The 20,592-nt window shown below is 38.6% G+C and overlaps 1 protein-coding gene across 5 annotated transcripts; it reads right to left on the bottom strand.

The window, feature by feature from the left end:
* Positions 1 to 3,177: 3,177 nt before the first annotated feature.
* On the bottom strand, positions 3,178 to 20,045 carry LOC128620671 (GDP-L-fucose synthase-like). 5 transcript variants are annotated; one of them, XM_053645935.1, is made up of 12 exons: positions 19,964 to 20,037; positions 16,462 to 16,519; positions 15,893 to 16,041; positions 15,247 to 15,361; positions 12,789 to 12,917; positions 12,346 to 12,419; positions 11,573 to 11,706; positions 7,763 to 7,894; positions 7,506 to 7,585; positions 6,884 to 6,983; positions 4,799 to 4,900; positions 3,178 to 4,364 (listed from the first exon to the last, which is right to left on the bottom strand). In XM_053645935.1, the coding sequence occupies exons 3-11, from the start codon at positions 16,039 to 16,041 to the stop codon at positions 4,845 to 4,847; spliced, it is 969 nt and encodes a 322-aa protein (XP_053501910.1). In that variant the 5' UTR covers positions 16,462 to 16,519; positions 19,964 to 20,037; the 3' UTR covers positions 3,178 to 4,364; positions 4,799 to 4,844. The 5 variants fall into 5 exon arrangements, with proteins under 5 accessions (XP_053501910.1, XP_053501884.1, XP_053501892.1 ...); XM_053645909.1 differs by having other exon boundaries at positions 3,178 to 4,900; XM_053645917.1 differs by lacking the exon at positions 19,964 to 20,037 and adding an exon at positions 18,350 to 18,396 and having other exon boundaries at positions 3,178 to 4,900.
* Positions 20,046 to 20,592: the final 547 nt, after the last annotated feature.

Raw genomic sequence — 20,592 nt, 5'->3', positions numbered from 1 at the left:
GACTGAATCTGAGCAGAAATTACAGCTCTATACAATTCATCCTGCTACTTCTATAAGCAGTCACATCATCAATAAACACCAGTGACCCAGTTCCATTGGCAGCCATAAATGTCCATGCCATAACATGGCAGCAATGGCACCATGGTTCCTCCACCAACTTTTACAGATGATGTGGTATACTTTGGATCATGAGCCCTTCCTTTCCTTCTCCATACTTTTCTCTTTTACCATTATTCTGGTACAAGTTAATCTGTCATTTTTTTGTGTTTTTTTAGCGAGTCTAATCTGGCCTTTCTGTTACTGAGTGTTACCAGTGGTTTGCATCTTGAAGTAAACCATCTGTATTTATATTCATGAAGGCGTCTCTTGATTGTAGAATTTAACAATGATATGCCTACATCCTCCAGAGTGTTCTTGACTTGGCTAGATGTTGTGAAGGTGTTTTTCTTCACCAAGGAAAGAATTCTGCGATCCACTTTAGTTGTCATCTGTGGTCTTCCAGGCCTTTTGGTGTTGCTGAGCTCGCCAGTTCCTTCTTTATAGGAATGTACCAAAGTTTCTGCTATCTCTCTGATAGGTCTGTTTTTGCTTTTTCAGCCTAATGATGGCCTCCTTCACTTGCACTGAAACCTCTTTGGACCACATATTGAAAGTTCCCATTAAATATGTTGTATATAAAATAAACATGAAATAAACACCAGGGAGACCTAGTATGAGTAATATGTAATCTTATTGAGAATTCACTGGGCTGGTGGACTGTTTGAACGGATGTTTACCTAAGACACAACACACAGATAAGCAAGGCGCAAACCATACATGTATTTGATTAGTGCGGCAGGCCTCAGAGCATAGGTGGACGGTCAACTAAGAGACACACACACACACACACACACACACACACACACACACACAGGCCTATGCCACCACGCACACACATACAGAAGGAAAACAGAACATTATAAGAATAATAAAAGGAGTATTAAGATATTATAAGGATAATATAATGATATTATGAAGTAGGGAGTACAGTAAACCACTTGCAAGCAGTATAACCATATATATATAACAGAAATATAGAGCAAATATGAAAGGACATTATAAACCAGAAATACAGAAAAATGTGAAAGAAACTTACTCATAATATACTTGGAAGTGGGGAAGAGTCTTGTCTCGCGAGAAAAAGTCAGGAGTAATACAGACGAAGGCCTTAATTTTTAAGAGAGAACCAAGAGGGGCCATTTATAAGGGTAGTTGAGTCACGTTACACCCGCGAGATAACTGTGAGACCAAGGTCTCTCCGAAATGTTGTGTCTCGTACCTCTTTCAAACCTAATGGTGTTTGGAAAAGGCTCTTTTCAAAACATACTGGTAATTTTGATAAGCCCTTTCTAAAACAGAATGGTAATTTTGATGAGCTCTTTCTAAAACACATTGGTGTCTGGGTCATCCTGACCCTAAGAAAACTGTATCAATAGAAGAGCTTCAGCTCTGGTTTTTTAGATCATCCTTGGGACGTCTCAACTGTGTGGATCTCGTGTGGTGGAACGGAACGAATAAACCTGGACCCTTGCTTCTTCTCACTCACGGCTGGTGTCTTATTTTTCTTTCTCCAATTGAATATGTGAGTATCTGTTTCTATGTTAAGTGTCTTCAGGTAATAGGCAAAATTTGGGCCAGCAAATACCGAATGCAAATCTAACACTTGGAATCAACTCCAGGCCTTTTATCTCCTTAATTTATCATGACATAATGAGGGATCAGGCCGCACCTGGCTATGAAACTGCTTATCAGTCAATTGTTCAATTACTTTTGAGCCTGTGAAAATGGAGGGACTCTGTTTTACTGACTAAAGTTTTCTTTCCTTTTTTTTTTTTGCCTAATGTGTTTGCATATTATGTGGTTTTCAAAAGATGAGCAACAGGTTGGGTGTGCCCTTGGTGCACTACAAAACGTTACAGACTAGCTTACAACTGTTTTTAAAGAAAATTGTTTCATTTCAAATTTTAAGATGTATTCTTTATTCAAGGCAATTATTAAAGTGTATTTTAAAAAATGAAATTATCATTAAAGTAAAATGTTCATTTTTGCTAGCCTACTTTTTTTTTTTCATGTTAGTGCAGCACGTTGGTGCAGGTTATTTGTTGGTACTTCGAATAATGAAGGCTATAGCAGGAGGCAGAGCTTTCTTTTTTAAAGCACCACAGTTATGGAACAGCCTTCCAGTTAGTGTTCAGGACTCAGACACAGTCTCAGTGTTTAAGTCAAGGCTTAAAGGAGCAGATCTGGAGAGCTCACGGGCATAGAGCGTTGTCGTGAACCGAGATGTTTGGATATCGGACTTTTAGTTGCCGGAGTCCCTGCTTACATTCTGCACACATTGTACATTGTCCTTAACCATTACAGGACAATAGGCATAATCTCACCCTCTCTCTCTCTGTCGAGCTATACATGCTACTCCTGAGATACCAGTGATCCTGACCCCTTCTGCTCTCCAGACCTGCCTGATCCATCCTGATGCCCTACTTCTGGTTGGAGTTCTTATCAATTGGAAATCACATGCTGCTGCTGAGGATGGCCTCACATGGTGCAGCCTAAACCATGAAAATGACTTTGGACCACAATTCATATGAACAGCTATGCTAGGATGGCTTAGGACTAAAATTGCTATGCCACGAACAGTTTTGCACTCAAGTCTCCATTAGTGAACAGTGGAGATGTTTAACAAAGCAGACTTCATGTAAAAACTGTAATGAATTTTCCTGGTTACACAACTGCACTATTTGGTCACGTAGTACGCAGTTTATTTATAATCGCACTATCCGGTGTCACCCAGATGAGGATAGATTCCCTTTTAAGTCTGGTTCCTCTCAAGGTTTCTTCCTCATATTGTCTCAGGGAGTTTTTCCTCACCACCGTCACCTCTAGCTTTTCATACATGTAAAATTTATATCCTGAATGTATTTATTTCTCTAAAACTGCTTTGTGACAATGTTCACTGTTAAAAGTGAATGGAACATTTTTTTTTTTTTAACTTTTTTTCCCCACGTGTGATGTGTGCGTATGTGTTCTATATCTCGAACAGTAAAATCACAAAACTATCACACCTGTAAATCCATGTTTTATACACATGTAGGTTTAATATACATATGTAAATAATAACAACAACAACAACAACAACAACAACAATAATAAGCTTTATTTTATGGAGTACCTTTAAAAGCAGCTTCTCAAAGCGCTATACACAAAATAAGCAGTACACAGAAAATAATTAATCAATCAATAGTTCATAACACGGCAAATGTTTAATATTTCACCAAACAAAATAAATGCAGAAATTCATTTGGTCACTGATCAAAAATGACACTGCTCATCAAAATCACATCAGATAATTTCTAAACTACTAATCCTGCACAGCTCAGACTGACGAAAACGGTTAGTAAATGAAAATGTAACAGATCCTAAATAAAACACCGTAACATCCCAGTAAAGAAAAGGTAAACATTTTACCATAACGATTCATTTCATTAGAAATAAAACCCTTAGAATCATGCTAAAAATCCCTGATAACTACTACTACTACTTTTTAAAATAGTGTTAATGGTGCTTATTATTTTCAAATTGAACAAAGGATGAACCAGGGTAGAAAGGAAGCACGTTGTCCCCGTGTTGTAATTTCAGCCGTGTTATTGTAAACTCCTCCCGTTTGAAACATTAATCCCTACTCCTCGAACCATGGAGGTACATCTGATGGTGTGATAACATTACAATTGCTGTGAATCATAAATCATTTCCTTTTAAACATGGAAAAAAAATAAAGAAATTCAGGCATTTGAATGCCTGAATTTGAAATGAAAGGATCAAATCACAGTAAAGTAGCCTTAAGGGACTGTAATTAGCAAGAAGCCTTTTCCATTGTAAGACTCAGAAAGTATCTTGAGGATGTTATTCTGTAACCTACTTTTACACAAAATTATACTATCCGAAAAGGGTTAGCATTGGGAAAATACAACCATACATGTATAAATGTGTCCAAAAAAGCAGCTATGTATTCACAGAAATGAGGGAATAGGAATGCACTACACTTCGTTTACTAAGAATTAGTACATTTACTGACATTTATACCATAGTGATGTCGAATTCTTGAATTTGATTGGTGAGATATACATCGATTAACGTTCCAGCAGAGCACGGCCGGAAAATCCCACGTTGATATGAATGCGCTCGTTGTTTTACGTTGTTTCTATAGTAACAACTGAAACAGGGGCTTATATGGTAGACATTTCTGTGTAGAGATATTTATTTAACATTGTTGGAAGGAGTCTCCAGTGCCAGTGCTTTGTAACAGTCAATCTTCAGGATGGGGGCTAATGAGGAAAGGTTTTCTCAGTGTTATAACAAGAACAAACTGGTTTCCATGCATCCATAGCAACAAAAGGTTACTATAAATCATACAAGTCATCGGTCTTTAATAAATAAAAGTTGTTGGCATTGCTGCGGTATAAGAGGAATAAAACACTTCAGGACGTGCTGTTAAGAAAAGAATCATCTTTGGGGTGTTAACTTTAGCTATACTTCGAGACAGGCCCCATCACATCAACCTGTCATTGGTTATTTTCCAGTAACACCATGCCCAGTCGTGTTTTATTCCTTACTTATCATATCATATCTTTGAGTGTGGAGCATATTTTCCACAAATAATAATAATAATAATAATAATAATAATAATAATGTGCTGCTTTTTCAATTCCTCACTCAAGCACACTTCGAGTGCAATGGGTCTAACATTTGTGCTACAAACCCTATATTGTGTTGCAGCAAGACAGATGGCATTCTTCAAATGATCTTCATTTACGAGCGATGTCATAATTGGCCACAAACCAATCACAGGTCTCCTTCATGGCTGAAGAAAGAGAGTAGCAGCTGTAAAATCCACTTCGCCACATTTGCCAGCATGTGCTATGAGGCATGAACGTGTATGCACTGTGCATGAACGAAAGTGAACATGAAGCAGTGGCTGATACACTGACTATATGCAGCATAGTGGTGCTTGAAAGTTTGTCACCCCTTTAGAGTTTTCTATCTATATCTATGCATAAATAAGTGCATAAATATGACCTAAAACCTCATCAGATTTTCAGACAAGTCCTAAAAGTAGACAAAGAGAACCCAATTAAACAAATGACAAGAATATTATACTTGGTCATTTATTTATTGAGGGAAATGATCCAATATTACATGTCTGTGAGTGGCCAAAGTATGTGAACTTCTAGGATTAGCAGTTAATTTGAAGGTGAAATTAGAGTCAGGTCAGTGGTTTTCAATCAATGGGATGATGATCAGGTGTGAGTGAGCACCCTGTTTTATTTAAAGAACAGGGATCTATCAGAGTCTGATCTTCACAACACATGTTTGTGGAAGTGTGTCATGGCACGAACAAAAAAAATTTTTTGAGGACCTTTGAGGAAGAGTTGTTGATGTTCAACAGGCATCAACAACTAAGAGTTTGGACTCCACCAATCCACAGTCAGACAGATTGTGTACACATGGAGGAAATTCAAGACCATTATTCCCCTCCCCAGTAGTGTCGACCAACAAAGATCACTCCAAGAGCAAGATGTGTAACAGTCCACAAGGTCACAAAGGAACCCAGGGTAACTTCTAAGCAACTAAACACCTCCGTCACATTAGCTGTTAAAGCACATTAATGTTAAACGTTCATGGAGTCCATCATCAGAAGAACACCGAACAACAATGGTGTGTACAACTATGGCAGGGTTGCAAGGAGAACGCCACTGCTCTCCAAAACGAAAATTGCTGCTCTTCTGCAGTTTACTAAAGATCATGTGGACACGCCAGAAGGCTGATGGAAAAATGTGACCAAAACAGAACTTTTGGTTTAAATGAGAAGTGTTATCTTTGGAGAAAGGAAAATACTGTATTGCAGCATAAGAACCTTATACTTATCCCATCTGTGAAATATGATGGTGGTAGTTTCATGGTTTGGACCGGTTTTGCTGTATTCTGAATTATACCAGCAAATTCTACAGGAAAATGTCATGACTTCTTTTCATGAACCGAATCTCAAGAGAAAGTGGGTCATGCAGCAAGACAAAGACCCTAAGCACACAAGTCATTCTACTAAAGAACTGTTAAAGAAGAATAAAGTTAATGTTTTTGAACGGCCAAGTAAAAGTCCTGACCTTAATCCAATAGAAACGTTGTGGAAAAACCTGAAGCAAGCGGTTCATGCGAGGAAACCCACCAAACATCCCAGAGCTGAAGCTGTTCTGTACTGAGGAACGGGCAAAAATTCCTCCAAGCTGATGTGCAGGACTGAACAACAGTTACCACAAATGTTTAGCGTTTAAGGGGGTCACAGATATGTAATATTGGATCACTTTCCTCAATAAATAATTGACCAAGTATAGTATTTTTGTCTCATTCGTTGAATTTGGTTCTCTACATTTAGGACTTTTAGGGTGTGAAAATCTGATGATATTTTAGGTCATATTTACACAGAAATACAGAGAATTCTGTATGTAGTACACTGTATGTAGTAGATTCTGATAGCGTGTCAAACAAAATATTCTGATCTTTCTGTCATGTAATAAAAAAAACAAACAAACAAGGAAAATCTAATAACATTAATAGCTGGCTACTGTTATCAACTATGAACAACAGTTCCATAACAAACAGTCCCCAGCTTACTCAGTAACATTAGATAGAACGCTTTACACACCGCTCTACATGGAATCTGGTTAATCCTCTTATTAACTCGAGTGATGTAGCTGAGATCAAAACACCAAAACAGAAACAGAAAATAGTGCTGTGCTACACCCCTAATTCGTTCTCTTGTCTGTGTCTTTCTGTATGTGGTTTTTACCTTTGTGGAAAGGAGTGAAGCTGAAGTCAGGAAGGTACTTGCGGAGTTTAGCGTTGCTGGCTGTTTTCTTGAACTGTCCATCAGCTTTACTTGTATCATACTGAACATCAAGGTAAAGGTCAAGTCTCAATATGAGCTAGGTGGCTGCTGAAATCAGATCAGCACTTGATACAGTCATTACACAGAGATCAAGGAAAAATTTGCTTATTGTGCCTGAAGACGTGGTTCTGTAACTGGATCTTAGACTTAGACTGGTGATGAAGCATGAGTATCAGTTGTGCGATACTTCTCAGAGTAAGAACGTGTTAGACTTCGAAGACATTGTTCCTCTGAGACACGTGATGCCAACCAACCACATCTTTTTTTTTAAACTCGTAGTGTTCATGGGTGGCGTAGACACGCTCTGAGGAAAGCGCTATCTGCCTTCTTTCTCATACATGAGCTCACAGATGCCCGTTATAAGCTAGTGTCTCAGGGGAAAGAGAGCGTGCCATCACTCCAACCCAGAAATCACAGCCAATTTTGCTCCCTTGGTTCACGTTGACATTATTGGGATTCAAACTCAGTCTTTTGCACATTCGTTCACCTCGTCATGTGCGAGTTTCAATGGGTAAAAGGATACAACAACTTCCCCTTTGAACCCCAAAGCTTTGACAACTGCATCCGCAGCTTCCTTGATGGACACTTCATCCTCCTCTCCAACTGCATGTGTATGTGTGTGAAACACAGAGAGCGAAAGAGAGAGAGAGAAACACAATTACAGATTCATAATCTCATGGCACCAGCTATCATTTTGAAGACAAATAATATATTGGAAACACCGACACTTATACAAAATAATCACCTCAGAGATTAAACACGTGTGTATAAAGTGTTTACCTGACAATATGATTGGCTCCACCTCATCATATTCTCTGAGAACCCAAAGAATGAGTCGAGCCAAATCAAGCGAATAAATAAACTGCCGTCGTGGATGGCCAGAACCCCAGACATGCAAGGCTGTCCCCTCCTCTATAAAAAAAAAAGAAAAGAAAAAAGAAACCTTCATGAAACAGACTTTACATCATATACATTAGTTTCTTCCAATAAGCAGGCTTCATTTGCTCTTGCAGTGAGAATGTGTTCTTATTTCTATTTAAATAGTGTTACATGCACTAACAATGCTAAACTGTTGAAAAAATATATAAACTTTTATCACAATGGATAGTAATTTCTGGATGTAATCAAACGTTATCAAATCTCTAGAAACAAACAAAAGATACCCAAATCGTAGGGTCATGCTTACTTGCTAAAGCACAGATTTTGTTTGCAAGACATACAACACATCCGCCCATGGGGCTTTATAGTTTCTAGGTGTGGTTGTTTTTCAATGCCAATGAAAGAATTTCACACTGAATCATGAGACTTAATAACTAGATCTCTAGTAAACAAAACAAATAATCCTTGTCCTGTGGCTTGCTGATTCACTACAGAACAGTCAAAGTAAGGATTTAGAACTTGCTCAATTCTCAAATCTGATTTACTCTAACAAGACTGCTCTGACAATAGTTATGGCTATAATTCAACTGACAGGTTTAATCCAATATCTTGGATTAAATTGCTGTACCATTCGCGCTCCGTGTGCATCCAGACTAATCATACCAGCCAAGGATGCAAAATTGTCCCGATTTCTTTTTGCAACTGCTACTGAAGCTCTGTCGATTGCACTCAAAACATTAAACCGATCAGCCATAACATTAAAACTACCTGCCTTATAGAAAGAAAACGTGATTAATCAGACCAGGCCACTTTCTCCCATCTTCTTTGTCCAGATCTGACGCTCACGAGCCCGTTGTAGGCACTTTCGGAAGTGGACAGGGGTCAACGTGGGCACTCTGACAGGTCTGCAGCTACGCCGCAAGCTGTGATGCACTGTGTGTTCTGACACCTTTCTATCATAACCAGCATGAACATTTTCAGCAGTTTGTGCCACAGTAGCTCTGTGGGATCGGATCGGACCGGACAGGCTAGCCTTCGCTCCTAACGTGCATCAATGAGCTTTTGGGCGGCCCATGACCATGTCGCCGGTTCACTGGTTGTCCTTCCTTCGACCTTTTGAAAGGTACGAACCACTGCATACCAGGAACACCCCACAAGACCTGCTGTTTTGGAGATGCTCTGACCCAGTCGTCTAGCCATCACCATTTGGCCCTTGTCAAAGTCACTCAGATCCTTACGCTTGCCCATTTTTCCTGCTTCCAACACATCGACTTCGAGAACGGACTGTTCACTTGCTGCCTAATATATCCCACCCCTTGCCCCGTGCCACTGTAATGAGATAGTCAATGTTATTCAGTTCACCTGTCAGTGGTTTTAATGTTATGGCTGATGGCTGTAATAAAAGGTATTAGGAGAGGGGGTATGGAACATCGTGTATCTTTATATGCAGATGATCTTTTGCTTTATTTAAGGGGCCCTTTATACCACCACACAGTTTAATGCTCAAATCTGTTGGACAGAAGGTGCATGTATGAAGCTGGACATAATCTAAAACTAATAACACACAGATTTAAAACAGGTTGTTGTTTAACATGCAAGTCTTATAACCATTGATACGGTGAAGTATTTTGTCTGGATTTACAGAAGGAGTTTCGGTTGGAAGCGCTCTCGGTAATGCTTTCCGTTTTGCCTGTAAAATGAGGCTGTGCTTTGTGTGAGTGTTTGGTACGTGTGGGTGTGAATGCGTTAATGAGTGAGTGCAAGAGAGTGTGAAAGAGAGCGAGAGCGAGAAAGAGAGAGAGAGAGAGAGAGAGAGAGAGAGAGAGAGCGCAAGAGGTGACGTGATACTATCTCTCTGATGTTCTAGAACATTAAATAAAAACTCCTTCTTCCTTGTGCCAGATCACACTCCCCAGCGTGCATTATTTACGTCCTCAGTTATTCCTTAGTTATCAAGCTGTTCTGTAGTTTTGTCAATATTAAATCAATTTGGACCTTTTTCTGGTTATAAACTCAACCCACAAAAAAACTAATTATGTTAAAAATAATAATAATAATAATAATAAAAAAAGCGCAATTAATGTACCACATTTTCCTGCTTTTCCCACTCTCCAAACTGTTACAGCCTGGAGAAACGCTCACCCTTGTATTTGTTAATAAAAGGTCTGATGTCAGTGCTATATTCTCAATTGATGTCTTCAAGAGATCACAATTTAGTGAAAACTAAAGTCACTTACACAAGATTATTGGATGAGAGTACTAGAAAGAGTTCATTCCTCATCATTGTGCAACCAACTAGGACTTATTCGGTTTAAAGCTGTACACAGTGTTCATTCAAGCAAAGCCAGGATATGCTGGCGTGGATCCTAGTTCAGATGCTCCTTTTCTCCAGCTAATTTAACACATGCTTTTTGGTCTTGTCCTCATCTTGACAATTACTGGACATTGAAATTGTTCAAACTTCTTGGTATTTCCTGAAGGCCATGCTCACAAATTGCAGTATTTGGTATACCACATGAATCCTTCATTTTAAATGCTAATCAGTCTGACATTAATGCCTTTATGTCACTTATAGCCTGTAGAAGAATTTTGCTGATTTGGAGATCTGCCACTCCACCGTCTGCCGCAGCCTGGCTGGAAGATGTAATATTTATAAAAAAAAAAAAAAAAAAAAAAAAAAAAAAAGTTATTTACCTTAATGGGTTCTGTGAAACATTTTAAATGGCAATTATTCCAGGTGTTAAAGAACTGCCTAATGAATATTGTTGCACATTTCACCTGACTTTATTCTGTTCCCCGTTTCCTTTTCCCCCCTCAGGTTGTGTAATATAATGAAAATGGCTGATCAAGGTGTGCTTAAGGAGGGTGATTTTTGCTTTCTAAAGGAACGGGGTGGTTGGGTAAGGCATTAAGTTTATACAAAAATTTAAGTGAACCCTATTTTATTCCGTAACGTGAGTTTCTGTGATTTTTCTATAATGGCATTCCTTCAAAATAAAGATAAAAAACAAATGGTTGTTTAACAAAGAAAAATGTATAATTATCTATAGTTGTATATATTATCTATCTATCTATCTATCTATCTATCTATCGCTCTCTCTCTCTCTCTCTATATATATATATATATAAACTATCTATAATTATGTATATTATCTATGTTTATTTAACGTTTATGGAAGGTGTCAGTGCTGTGTAGAGGACATTAGGTTTCCCACCGAGTCTTCAGGACTTTGCGCTTCTTTTTTTTTTTTGTCTTTAGGAAAGAGAGGGGGAAAAGAGGCTGGTGAGGGAACGGCTGCTTATAGCAGCTATAATGTAACAGATAATGGGAACCAGCTGACTCGGGGACCAGTTGACTTAAATATGAATATAAACTACAAGCTATAAACCATGTTCTATCATGTCTTTGCAACTGCCACGAGTCCACGAGAGGGATCTGGGTTTGTCTACCTATTGTTTACCTATTATTAAGTAATAAGCACCAACCGAACTGATTAAAGAGTAAATAATAACCACACCAAGATTAATATTAGTATATTTACGTTACTAATAATGTTAGTAATTATGTATCCAGACGTTACTGGCTTCCTCTTAAACTTCAGAAGGACACGCTGAAGTTTTATACTAAATAGGGTGAGATTTTCACTTTATTCTGAATTCAAACTTGCAGAGAGACAGAATATGTATGCATCGCATGTTAGTATTTCTTACTCTGTGCTATGTAGGTCTTGTGTATAAGTCCTGGGAGAACATGGCCATCCTCTATGTTGAAGTTGTCATGGGGACCAAACACATTTGTAGGGATAACAGCAGTGTACTTTCGACCATACTGTTTAAAATATGCCCTGCACAAAACACACAGGAAATATGATTATGTATTAACATTTAACTATGTACTATAACGTGCCATGTTTATAAAAATAAAAATAATAATTACAGTAGTAAAACAAAGCAATGTACTGGACACAACCTGTTCCTTAATGTGATCTTTCTGTTGGTCTCTGGTGTTAATCTGAATAGTGCCTACACAGTTTTACCAGGAATCATCAGATCAAGCGAGGGTATGAACACAGTGCGTTGCATAACTATTAGCCCACACACTCAACAAAGCTGGGCTTTAGAAGAAAGCCTTTAAATGAAAAAAGCCATTAGTGAAAAATGAAGTACTGTAACAGAGACTCAACAAATTGGAAAATCTGGTTAGTTGAGACCAAAATGAACTGTTTCACCTTGCCACAAAGCATTATGCTATGCTTGGCTAAAAACTGATAACCGGAATGTTTCGCAATGGCTCAATCGAAACCCAGTCCTCAATACAACTGAGAATCTGAGACGCCCTGTCTCTGCGATGTCGGCCTAGTTAGTGTAAATTGTTCGCATTGTTGAGAAAAAAAAAAAATCTGCCATAAAACATTCTAACACATGATACAGCATTCAGAGTTCCCTGATGCACACAGCTACAAAAGCAACATCTAATTACTCACTTGTTGTGGACATCAATCATTCGTTTAGCATAAGAATAACCGAAGTTAGATTCATGAGGAGGACCAGTGTGAATCTGATGGAGAGACAAATAAGATTCAGTTAAATTAACACAGCCTTACATACAGTACAACAGTCGCTAATCTCAAAACACCACATGAAGACAATTCACTCTCTGAAACGGTAATCAAATTCATTTTGATCTTCTAATAAAATCCTTAGAAAACCACACACTTCCAGGAGACAAGAAAACATTTATTCACCAGTAAGATGATTCAAAATTTACCAAGAAAAAAACTAACTAACTAACTAACTAACTAACTAACTAAATAAATAAATAAATTCAGCAGTCTCCGAATCAAAGATCAAATCTAGTCATTTACATTCAGATTTCTGTTTCTGTCACAGGAAGAAAGTACTGAAAAAAAAGAAAACATGTACAAACCATAGTCTCATCAATGGGGTAAGTGGTTTTGTCTGGGAAGATGCAGGTGGATAGGCAGGACACAACTTTTTGCACACCAAACTCATGAGATGTGTGCAGCACATTGTCATTTATGTAGACGTTGTTTCTCTGAAAGACAATGTAATCGGTGAACATATATATTTTTAGCCTTCACTATTTTTTAAAGCTATTTATAATGGAAATACCTACCAATGATCGTAAAACATGTGTGTGTGTGTGTGTGTGTGTGTGTGTGTGTGTGTACAGCGGGGGAAATAAGTATTGAACGCGTCAACATTTCTTTCAGTAAATATATTTCCAATGAGGTTATTCACATGAAATTTTCACCAGACTTCAGTATTAACTCAAGACGTCTGGAAATATAAAGAATTCACAACATTAAAGTCCATAAATAAAGTTATGTGTAATAAAGTGGAATGACACGGGGAAAAAAGTATTGAACACGTTAAGAAAAAGCAGTTCTCCATGGCAAGGAACCAGCTGAAATCCGTAAGTAATTATACCCCCCATCTGTGCAAATTAATATCAGCTGGGTTAGTAAACTGATGGTCTATAAAAAGGCTTTTCATTACCAAGGTGTCACACAAGAAACATCTAATGATGGGTAAAAGCAAAGAGCTCTCCCAAGACCTTCGCGACCTTATTGTTGCAAAACATATTGATGGAATCGGATACAGACGTATTTCTAAACTTCTGAATCCTCCAGTAAGCACCACTGGGGCCATTATCCGCAAGTGGAAGCAACATCACTCCATCATCAACCGACCACGCACAGGAGCCCCTCGCAATATTTCTGACCAAGGAGTCAGAAGAATAGTCAGAAGAGTAGCCCAAGAGCCAAGGACCACTCGGAAAGAGCTCCAGAAACACTTGGACGCAGCAGGTGCCATCGTCACAGAGAAAACAATAGGCAATGCACTCCACTGCTCACGCTCACCACGGAAGACTCCATTACTAAAGAAAAGGCATGTCGAAGCTCGTTTAAAGTTTGCTACAACTCATTTAGACAAGCCTAGAAAATACTGGGAGAGTGTAGTCTGGTCAGACGAGAGCAAAATTGAACTTTTTGGCTGTCATACTACACACCATGTTTGGAGAAGAAATGGCACTGCACATCACCCTAAAAACACTATACCAACAGTGAAGTTTGGAGGTGGAAGCATCATGGTGTGGGGCTGTTTATCATCGCATGGTACTGGCAGACTTCATATAACTGAAGGACGATGAATGGAGACTTTACCGGGAGATTCTTGGGAAGAATCTGCTGCCATCCACCAGGATGATGAAGAAGAGATGTGGGTGAACCTTCCAGCAGGACAACGATCCAAAGCATACAGCAAAGGAAACTCTCAGTTGGTTTCAGAGAAAAAAGTCAAGGTGTTAGAATGGCTCAGTCAATCACCTGACTCGAATCCAACTGAACAAGATTTAAAGACAATATGTTTAGAAGGATGGGCCAAAAATCACACCTGAATACGGCGACCATTAATTTCTTCATACAGGAAGCGTCTTGAAGCTGTCATTACAAAGGCTTCTCCACTAAGTATTAAATCCATTTCAGTTAGCGTGTACAATACTTTTTTTCCTGTGTCATTCCACTTTATTACACATAACTTTATTTATGGACTTTAATGTTTGGATTTCTTGAGTTAATACCGAAGTCTGGTGAAAATTTCATGTGAATAACCTCACTGGAAATATTTACTGAAAAACATTGACACATCCAATACTTTTCCCCCACTGTATGTGATGTCTTTGATATCAGCTGGTCGCCATGAGCAAAGGTTGGGAAAGCAACATATATACCCAAATAATGTCTATACCCCTTTGTCTTCAAATGCTCATAACCTTAAGGTGTTTGGCATGTGGCACATTTCGTCCACTTTTATGTGGAGTCAGTGAGACACAGTATGCAAACACGTTCACAGAATCTACAAGGCAACTTGCGAAACAAAGGGCAAGCACGTAATGCTCTAACCCAGGTGACCTTCAATTCTTTAACTAAGGAAACTTCCTAGGACTGGTCAAATTTAGTACAAAAGTACAGGAACTGAAAGAACTGGTTTTTCATTAATGGCACACATTAGTACCACATTGGATTTCAAGGGTTTTCCTAAATTCATCCTTGTATACAATTTGAAAGATGATGGCATTGTTCTTGGTGGCGGTGTATATGCTCAGAAGAACATTTTGTTCACGCTATATTTACGACCAATATCATAATCTTACATTAAGATGCGTTTTTAAAAAAGCCAGTGTTGAGAACTAGATGGATTTGTGGATTCTGGATTATATTGTACATTAAACCCTGCCTGGGAAGCCAGAAGGTTTCCTGAGGTTATTTTGGGTTTAGGTGTAGGCATAGCATTAATTAGCTGCATTAATAAGAAGTTAATGTAAATAAGGATAGTAAGAGAAACGTGTGTGTGTGTCTTACCCAAAAGTTAAGGTTCTGTCTCATGTTTATAAAGAGGCCGCCCACCATGGCTGCCAGATGAATGACGTGTGTTGGGCGGTGTTTCTGAAACACCGCTTTTGTCTCAGCTACATCCCTAAACCAAGAAGAGAACTGTTTTCGGCCCAAGCACAGAACAAGAACATGCTCCTTTTTGATCGTGGAATTTTCCATTGTACAGTTTCACAAACAGAAATGGTCTTGAGATGGCAATTCCTCAAGATACAGCACTGAGTGCACCGTGAGCAAGGATGTATTTGCATTTGTTTGAATCTTTTATGAGTGCCGTCTTAGTAAACTTGCACAAGGAGCTGTTCCCGGTTGAGCCAAGTTAGTTCATACAGAGTGTTTACAGATTTTTAGGCTAACTTTGGCTCGACCCGGAACAGCACCTTGTGTAAGCTTACTAAGATGGCACTGATAAAGGGTTCAAACAAATGCAAATACATTCTTGCTCACGGTGTACTCAGTGCTGTCTTGAGGAACTGCCTTTTGGATTGGAAAGTAACACTGTTCCTTTCACATGCAAAAATGATCCTCAGGGCCATTTCCAAATGCCAAATTTTTATCTCATCTCATATAACTGTGTTTGGAATTAAAAAAAATAATAAATAAAAAAGACGTTTACATTAAGTTGGCATCTTTGGATGAAAGGAAGATCCATGTTTCTCCTTCTCTTGCTCCTCCTTCCTCTTGCAACACTTGCTCTATGGCTTTGCCCACCAGACCAGTGCCTCCTGTCACCATCACACGCATTTTCCCAGCTTCTCCCTCCATCTAACATAAAAAAGTCAAACAGATCCTGTGGACTTAATCAAGAGTTAAAGGCCTTTGACAAACTGAACCTTAAACACAGTTTCCAAACCAAAATAACCGGATTTATTGAACAGCATTCTAGTATATATTCCACAACGATGTCTAATTTGTACATCAGAGGACGTCCGGCGGCTTCACGAGTAAAGAAACAGTGTGAATTACAGGGTCAGAGAAAAGCTAGTCAAATAACAAAATTTACTCGAAAGGCAAACAGGTCACATCTTTGTCCTTACAGAGCTAACAATGCAGAGAAAGAACGAGGATGTAAATTAAGTAAAATAAGAAAAGAACGTAGTTTCAGCACACGTCGAAAAAAGAACAATCAGTGCTTGATGAAGTACGTAAACTTAGAGAAAAACACACTGAAGCATCTGTCCATACCCAAACAACTCTTGCAAGACTGGAATCGAGCAGGATAGGTTTCGGAAAGAACAGCAGCCTGGAAAGAGAACCCAGTTAAATGTGAAGATCATGTTTCGTTTTAGACTTTAAAAGAGAAAAAAGTGTAATGATGTAAATATAAGTCTTGCTTTTACGCTCGCACACATTTAATGCGCACATTTAACTTAAAACTGCGAGTTATGAATGCATTCTGATTTTGTGTCCAATTTGTTTTTTTTGGTGCGACTTGGCATCGAGAGTGCATGTGACGGTTATGCAGGAAGCACAACAGCTTCTCAAACACACTGCAGGTGCCATCAAGATACGAGTTACATCCAAGGCCATCTGTGCTAACCAAATCTTGTTTTTGTTTTCGAAGACGAACTCCGTGCTCTAGCAGTAGCTTTCCGCGCCATATGTGGCTATGCTTTATTACTGTAACAAAGAGAAGCTGAGGTCTTTGTTCTCTAAGCAACCGGATGTGCAAGTCTGATGCTACCTGACCCACACTGAGATTGTGGGAATCTCTTGGGGAATACATTCTAAGCTTGTGATAGAGCTTAATAAAGAATATCTCGCTTGAGCAACTGGATTCTCTGTAATGTCTATTTGACAGTCACTCCAGGATTTTGCGATCGCAGAAATTAACCCAAAATCAAGCAAACTCTGCAATAGTCGGAGGAGCTGGCAATTTCTCAAAATTACCGCAGATTTTCAGACGAGTCACGTGACCTCATCACAACTGACGTTCAGTCAAAGCCCTCTTTGATTCACATGTGTCGAACATGAGTACAGCTAAAAGGTCTCGTTTACCAACAAACATCACTGAGAAAGAGCGTGCAAAACAATTTCATGGAATTGCGATTTTGTTCAAATGACACAGTTGTAAATCAACAGAAGCAGGATAATGGTTTAAAAGTAAGAATATTTGGAACAATTTTGTTCCTTACTTCCTCACAGAAGTCCTGTCGGATTAGCACAGGTTTAACCAGATGACTAGCACTAGCTGTGAAGTTGATTAGCATTTATAAAAATCTCCCTAAAATACTGTGTTAAATGGTAAATAGCATATGCTATAAAACAGAATCAAATATTGTGTGTGTGTATTTATAGCTTATATCAATGTACAAGTTTCATACAATGTCTATGTTTGGTTTTATCGGGACAAACTGCACCATAAGTAATCCATACATGACGTCCTGTGTGTGCTATTAAACAGTATATCGTGTATGCGAATGCCATTTTAGTAGAAGAGATGACACTGGGTTGTTCTTTCCCCTGTTGCTGTGTCTTTTGAAAATGTGATTATTAGCACGAGATTAATTAGGTTAATGAAAGACCAATTCAGTTATATTCATCATATATTCAGTCATATTGATACATATGAACATGTCACCCTCCATGCTCCAATTTCCTGAAAGCTTCGAAATCTTTTCAATAATTTACTGGATTTGATCAATTCTAAGGCTTGATAATAAATTAGCATTGTAACAAACAGGGGGTTTAGATTTAGAATAAAGGTGTTTACTATGTATTTATTGTGTTTATGATTTACATCACACATTAACTTGTAATTTAGATATAAAGTTGTAAATTACTGATTTAAATGTTAGCCTTAACATATATTATATCACATTTTACAGGTATTACTGTACTGTACAGTACTACTACCACCACCACCACTACTAATAATAATAATAATGCTTGTATAAAATAAAATTGAGCCTACATCTTTTAAATATGAACCAAATATTTGTATTGAATGCCCAGTTAAATAAACAACTTCTCTTCCATCTTCTGTCATCTTTTATAAAAGGATTGTTTTATATCATATTTTCCTAAAAAAGTGCATAAAAACCCATATACATTTAATCACAAGGAGTCCTACCTTTACGTGTATCCTCTGATCATCACACCTAAACTACTGACCTGCCACGTCCCACCTGTGGGTTGGCCAGGGGTCACGTGTGGCCATGTGTGTGTTACTGCCACCTACTGGCTATACTGTCCTATGGCCTTATTACAAAGAATAAGAACGGATTCCCAGGATAATACTTTTCCCCAGAAGCTGGGGAAGTTGGCCAGAATAAAGAAAGGACACAGGTGTACACATTATGAGCAAATCATGAACACTACTGGTCTGGTATGTCCTTTGCTTTGCATACCAGTTGCAGGCTCAGGCTCTTACTGCCAGAAACCGTAGTAGAGCCATGGGCGTCCACATCAAAATACCTGAGGGATGGTGTATTATTTCAGAAAAAAGGCCAAAGATTTCTGTGTGAATGAAAAGAAACACAGAGCTCCAAAAGGGTGAATGTAATTTTAGTCGAATGACTGCAGCAGGGTATCAGGTTCAGGGATTCAACAAAGCACCCTAAAAAACACTGGGGTAAAAACAACCCAAATCGGGTTATTTTTAACCCAATGGCTGGGTAAATATAGGACAGAACACATTTTGAGCTAAACTAACCCATTAAGTTGGGTTGTTAAATTTAAACTAAACAAATAATCGAACACAATCTGCTTTGCAAAGGAAAACTCGACTCTCAGAAAGCGATTTTCTCACAAACGCAGCTGAGCAACTTCCTCTTCCAAACCAACAGATGGCGCTATCGGTCAATTTACACCAGTCTCCCGAGAAGCATTACAATACGCATTACATCATACCACAGTAGAGTGCAGGTAAGTATTTATTTATTTGTTTGAAATTTTTATGCAAAGAAATAATCGTGTGTCGATACAGCTTTCAATCATACACATACAATACGTAGGCTATAATCCCAAGCAATTGTATACACATAAAAAGTAACAAGCTAGTGCCAAGAACAAGAAAAAAGGAAAAGATTGAAATTAGGATAATTGGCGCATAAAGTTGTTATTATCATCAAATAAAACGCGAAAATATATTGAGCTTGTGTTAAGCATAGACCTTATTTCAGGATTTTTTTGACTGACAATACTATGGCGGAAGACTTGGTTTCAAAAGTTCTGTGTTTAATATAAGCGAGTTTGTCATTGTACTGTGTTGTAGTTGTTGTGTTTATTATTATTATTATTATTATTATTATTATTAATAATAATAATAATAATAATAATAAACCCACCAAGCAATTGCCACTAATTCTAAAGTGAGGCATTCATAAGCGCGGGGGAAACACGCCCCCTTCCACTGCCCCCCCGGTGATACCGTTATTGTCACATGTCGATTAACCGGTGGGAAAATTCCCTCAGTCACCTCCCTAATAGACTTTGAAGTAAACTACTCAAATAAATAACATATTTAAGATGAAAACGTCATATTTTGATCAAAGGAGACGTTTAAAACATCCCCCAAAAAAACCCAGAGTAACCAACTTACGACCCAGTGAGCACTACGGACAAGTAATCCGAAGCTAAGGAAATAGCGGTGTCTTTAATGTCGTGTAAACTGCACTGTCATCGTACATTTCAGCTTTTTCTAGTGTACAGTAATGGTTTTATGGATAAATATATTGATACGAACCTTGTTTCTCTAAATAAATGGTCTGTCCGTGTGAAAACCGCTACCTCCACCTGAAGCCTTGTTTCTACTTCCGCCACCGACTGCGCGCGCACCTCCCCGAACGGATAAGGCGTTTATTCTTGACGCGCTTGCTGTTGTAAATACTTTTTGAAACGGAAGGGGGCGACTCGGAGTAACCGTCCTATGAACCAACAGGAAGTAGCTGAGAGAGGAAGAAGTAACGCACCATAATAATGCTTACAAACATGAATGCTGAGGAGGAGGAGGAGGAGGAGGAGTTGTTGTGATCTAAAAGACGGAGGACAAGAAGATGGAATGTCCGTCCATTAAATACCACCTTCAAATATGAGAACATGTAGAAAACTCTATTGAACAACTTCATTTTTTTTTTACGCCCCCCCCCCCCCATTTTGGCCCATTTTGGCCCATTTTGGCCCATTTTGTAAATGTTAGCAATTACTGTAGACATAAGGAAAAAGGGCAAATCCTGCAAATGTTTTCATTCCAGCCAAGCAGGAGGCACACCTGATTTCACCTGTTTAATCAGTTGATCTTGGCTTCCAGTACACTCAGGTGTGGCTTCTGCTTGGTCCGAATGAAAACCTGCACCCACACCGGCCTTTTCCGGA

The sequence above is a fragment of the Ictalurus furcatus genome, chromosome 2, assembly GCF_023375685.1.
Source record: "Ictalurus furcatus strain D&B chromosome 2, Billie_1.0, whole genome shotgun sequence".
NCBI lineage: Eukaryota > Metazoa > Chordata > Actinopteri > Siluriformes > Ictaluridae > Ictalurus > Ictalurus furcatus.
This window is presented reverse-complemented; position numbering and strand designations above follow the sequence as displayed.